Source organism: Argentina silus (genome assembly GCF_951799395.1).
Source record: "Argentina silus genome assembly, chromosome: 10".
In the NCBI taxonomy this organism is placed as follows: domain Eukaryota; kingdom Metazoa; phylum Chordata; class Actinopteri; order Argentiniformes; family Argentinidae; genus Argentina; species Argentina silus.
In genome coordinates, this window is record NC_139664.1 from 16,931,705 (window position 1) to 16,935,919 (window position 4,215).

Here is a 4,215-nt window from a genome sequence, read left to right on the forward strand (position 1 = left end):
GGTGATATACTACGTGTGAATGTGCGCGCCTGTGATTTAGTAAGAGAGACAGAAGGAGTTCTCAGCTCTTTCAAGATGTTTTGTGAACATACTGTCATCTTGAGAACGAATGGCGCTCAATGACGCTCTCGACTTTGTTCAGTCGAAGCCCGAGACCTAGGATTTATGGTCAGGTGTATATTTCCCTCTCTGCGCTCCTTCCAAAGTACATTGAGACTATTTTGGATTCCTACATTTTTCCACTGCGTACAGGGAAAAAAACAGTATGATTCCATTTATTATGGCTTTGGGAGTTGTTGTTTTTTTTTTAATTCTCTCCCCCTTTCTATCTTCCTCTCTCCATGTCTTTTTATAGTTTTGTGGTTCACCTCCCCTGCTGTGCTTCTATTTTCATGAATGCCTTAAGAAGTAATTGGAGATTTTTTTTTTTTATGCTATCTGTGTTATTGCAGCCTGTGTTGTGTTCTGTGTGTTTGGAGAACAAGTACATATCTGAGGTATCCACAGTATACCCTCTCACTGGACTCTCTCTGGATGCTACCACTTTTATGTACCACCATTAGTTCATGTTTTGCTTTGTTTGTATGCACACACACACACACACACACACACACACACACACACACACATACACACACACACACACACACGTATACACACTTTCTCTTTCTTTCTCGCTCTCTCTTTGACACACACACACACACACACACACACAAACACACACACGCAGACAAAAACACACACTAGACTCATAGGTCCATTTCATTTTCCCCTCCTAGAACACCAAGCTGCTGTTCCGTCCGGTCCAGTCCTTCAGCCCTCTGGATATGGACGACACTGACGGAGCAGAGCTGCACTCCCACCTGAAGCAGCTGTGGAACACTCTCAGAGACAGGCTGGAGAACCACTGGCTTCTCTATAAAGCTGCTACACACAACCGGTCTCCTCAGGTGAGGGAGTGATTACCGGAGGAACACGCTGTGTTTTTTTATCGTGTGCTGTCTCCAGATGTGTTTGGAAGGTTGGGTTGTATGTGTTTCAACACTCACTGAGGACTTTATTAGGAACACTTGTACACCTTCTCATGGTGGAGGTGGTGTAATGGTGTGGGGAGTGTTTTCTTGGCACACTTTGGGCCTGTTAAAATCAATCAATCATCGCTTGAATGCCACAGCCTATTTGAGTATTGTTGCGGACCATGTGCATCCCTTCATGGCCACAATTTACCCATCTTCTAATGGCTACTTCCACATTGATAATGCATCATGTCACAAAGCAAAAGTCGTCTCAAACTGGTTTCATGAACATGACAATGAGTTCAGTGTTCTTCAGTGGTCTTCCCAGTCACCGGATCTGAATATAACACCTTTGGGATGTGGTAGAACAGGAGATTCACAGCTTGAAAGTGCACCTGAAAAATCCTGCAGCAATTGCGTGATGCAATCATGTCATCATGGACCAGAATCTCAAAGGAATGTTTCCAACATCTTGTGGAATCAATGCCACAAATAATTGAGGCTGTTTTGAGAGCAAAGGGAGGCCCTGCCCAGTATTAGTAGTGTTCCTAATAAAGTGTTCGGTGAGTGTATGTCTCTGTATCAATCAAAAATTCATTTTTTGACCAATGGGTAAAATAATATTCTCATTGTATAGATAATCCTCTACGAAAGCCAATGATCCAAACCGCATGTCTCTGTAGCAATCCATTCAAAATGTCTTTTATACGCAAAATGAATGTTATTTTTCGAAGATTCCTTACAAAAACGAGCGTATCTTTGTGAAGGAGCGCTTAGCATACCCCGAGCATTTTACTTTCAAAGCCTTTTACATTTGTTTATTTCAGCTCATGTCACCCTTATTTAGCTTATTTTGTGACCCGCGGAAACAACTTTGAAGACGACCACCATTCTTTTGAGAATGGAAGTTCTCAAAAGTTTCGGCGAGACAGCCGCACTACGCTGAGGCGCTTATTATCGGATGTATTAGGTTACAGAATCAGACTTTTTGGATAAAATGTTAATGATATGTTATAAAGAAATACCCCACTGAACGATTCACAACATGATCATACTGTTTTGGTGAAATGTATTTTCTAACATTGGGAAGTGAAATTTCATCAGCAAAGCGCGTTTTCTCTCACTCTGGGCAGAGTGGGAGAAAACACTCTAGTCTATTAAAACACTCTTGTCTCTATATGAATACACATTACATTAATAAATGCTAAATAAAGACCACTCTAATCCATGAGACTTCTGTTGGAACCACGTTTGCCGGTGTTTGTTTGGCAGTACCCCACTGAGTTGAGGTGTTTTTCTCTCACAGTTGCGTTGGGCAGATACGGCCATGAAGCGTTTCCTGTGGGCGGGACCAGCCGTGAGGGTGGAGCCTCCTGGGATGCGGAACCTACGCGGCAGTGTGGGCGGAGCCTCTGGGTCCACCTCACCTCAGACCTGGTCACAGCTTCTGCGCGACGTTGCCATGGATATCAGAGAGATGCGGCACCTCAGGGATGTCCTCCGAGCAGGCGGAGGGGGGGCAGGCAGGCCTCAGGCGGAGGCCATGGGGGGGCACAGGGCAGGGAGGGCAGAGCCGCAGCTGAACAACAGCGCGGCTGCGTTTCATTAGTCTAAAGTGAGGATTTTTCACCTCTTTTGTCTCCTCTCCATTTGCTTTTTACCTGCCCAGTCCTCTCACACGAGTGCAGATGAAAGGGAAGGAGACAAGGAGACAAGGAGAGGGGGCCACTTTAGACTATTGAGATGCAGCCCCGGTCTCAACCCATGGCCCCACAGAGACTCTGTCACGTAGACTTACTCAGTCTTTACAATTACCTCACAGCAATTTTCTACAGGGCTCCTAAAAGTAACAAATTATTGCAGTGAGGCAGACAGGTTGGAGCAGGCGAGACTCTCACATTCACCGAAACACATTATGTTTAAGAAAATGATTGTTGTGAGTGTTTTATGCGTCATTATCAACAACCCCCCACCCCCACCCCCCCACCCCCCCACACCCTCCTCTCTCCTTTCACTCCTCTCACCAAAGTTAGTAAAGGTCTCTTGAAAGATGTGTTTGTATTCCTCCCTACTTCATCGACGTGTGAATTCCGCTCAGAGCAATGGGAAACACATTACATCGCCATTAGCTGACTCTGTCATTCCTCATTGGCTTGGACAAACAACAAATTAAATTCGAGCTGCCTAATTTCTCTCTGTCCTCGGCTGAGTTTCAGATAACGTCATAATCCCGATAATAGCAGTGTGAGTGCTCTCAACCTCTTACGGTATCAATTAATTAAATATGCACCATGTCACGGAGACTCAAAATGATGGAGTTGCCTCATTTAGTCACTGTTCTCAGGAACCCATATGCACATGTGTAGATATAAAAATAAAAAATAAACTTTTGGGACACAGTCATTCAGGTGCTGTTAAAAAGATGATTCAGTACTGCCATATACTGTACAGTAGCGGAGCTGGGGAAGTTATATTTTGGACGTTTCAAGATGTTGGTGGTGTAGCAACTCAAGCTTAAAAGTCCCACGTCAATTGTAAACAACAAAGTAGGCCTGTTTGATTCAAACAACCGAGCCTTTCACATCAAAAACCTTTCTACCTGAGATATGAAGGAGTGTGTGTGTGTGTGTGTGTGTGTGTGTGTGTGATCATGATATCTTTCCCTGGTTTACCGTGGTACTGCTGTGAAGTACCAGTGCTGTGTATTGACAGGGCAATATTGATGTTTCAATTAGAGCAGCGTTACATACCGCCGCAGCACGGTAACACGGTGGCGTCTCCCGCCATCTGGTCTGCCTCCGCGCCTGAAGAACGAGGCACGTGGGGCTAATCGAGCCGCACATGAGCGATGGGACCCAGATAACACACACACACGCACACACACACACTCACAAGTCGACACACACAAGAAGACACACCCACACACCACCCACACACACACACATGCACACATGCACACACACACACACACGCACACACGCCACACTTTCTCTCTCACACACACACACACACACACACACACACACACACTCCACACACACACACACACACACACACACACTCACAGACACGTCCCTATGCAGATAAGGAAGGCAGGGAACAGGGAAGCATCTACACCTTGCTGTTTAGACACCCTATCAAGGCTTGGAGTCGGGGCGCCCTCTGAAGCCGTCCCCTCTCCCCGAACACACGATTGGAC

General features: G+C 45.6%; 1 protein-coding gene across 1 annotated transcript in view; it reads left to right on the forward strand.

Moving 5' to 3' along the window:
* Window positions 1–2,625, forward strand: part of LOC310811322 (uncharacterized protein) — a gene marked incomplete at both ends in the record, with an annotated part of 8,686 nt that extends 6,061 nt beyond the window's left edge. The window contains 2 exons of the mRNA XM_083679443.1: window positions 780–950; window positions 2,323–2,625. Of these exons, the coding sequence (XP_083535569.1) occupies window positions 780–950; window positions 2,323–2,625 (474 nt within the window). The remainder of the gene's footprint in view (window positions 1–779; window positions 951–2,322) is intronic.
* Window positions 2,626–4,215: the final 1,590 nt, after the last annotated feature.